The sequence below is a fragment of the Colobus angolensis genome, unplaced genomic scaffold, assembly GCF_000951035.1.
Source record: "Colobus angolensis palliatus isolate OR3802 unplaced genomic scaffold, Cang.pa_1.0 Scaffold96, whole genome shotgun sequence".
Lineage (NCBI taxonomy): Eukaryota > Metazoa > Chordata > Mammalia > Primates > Cercopithecidae > Colobus > Colobus angolensis.
Genome location: NW_012123598.1, coordinates 2,390,690 through 2,391,127, shown reverse-complemented (window position 1 = coordinate 2,391,127; position 438 = coordinate 2,390,690). Strand labels below are relative to the sequence as shown.

The window sequence follows — 438 nt, the reverse complement described above, 5'->3', positions numbered from 1 at the left end:
CACCTGGCTCCAACTTATTTTTCATACATTTCTGGTCCTTCATGGCCTCTGCTAGAAACTAACAACAAGCAATAGTATCTATTTGAATAGAAACCAACACCTGTTATTTGAAGTTGAAGGTATGTGAGTTTGACTGTGTTCCTTAAATAGCAGCACAGACCCATTTGCAAACCATGGATTGATGTGGCCCCAGCGGAGCAGGGGAGATGGAGACGCAGAGTGGGAGGGTGGTTTGCTTGGTGGAGGGACTGGGTTCTGCAGGCTGGGACGGCCTTCCCGGTCCTGGACCCCCAGTCAGGGTTTTTCTGCCCGCCTGTCCCTTCAGGTCCCAGCCGTCGGTTCAAGCGAGTGGTGGAGACCATCCAGGCACAGCTCCTGAGCACGCATGACCAGCCCTCTGTGCAGGCCCTGGCAGGTGGGGGGCGGGGCCCGTGGGGG

The 438-nt window shown here is 55.7% G+C and overlaps 1 protein-coding gene across 1 annotated transcript in view; it reads left to right on the top strand.

Annotated features, from left to right (window-relative positions):
- The window catches only part of BRSK1 (BR serine/threonine kinase 1), a 31,305-nt gene that overhangs the window by 26,156 nt on the left and 4,711 nt on the right, over positions 1 to 438 (top strand). Inside the window, exon 18 of the mRNA XM_011932473.1 lies at positions 326 to 415. Within this exon, the coding sequence (XP_011787863.1) occupies positions 326 to 415 (90 nt within the window). The remainder of the gene's footprint in view (positions 1 to 325; positions 416 to 438) is intronic.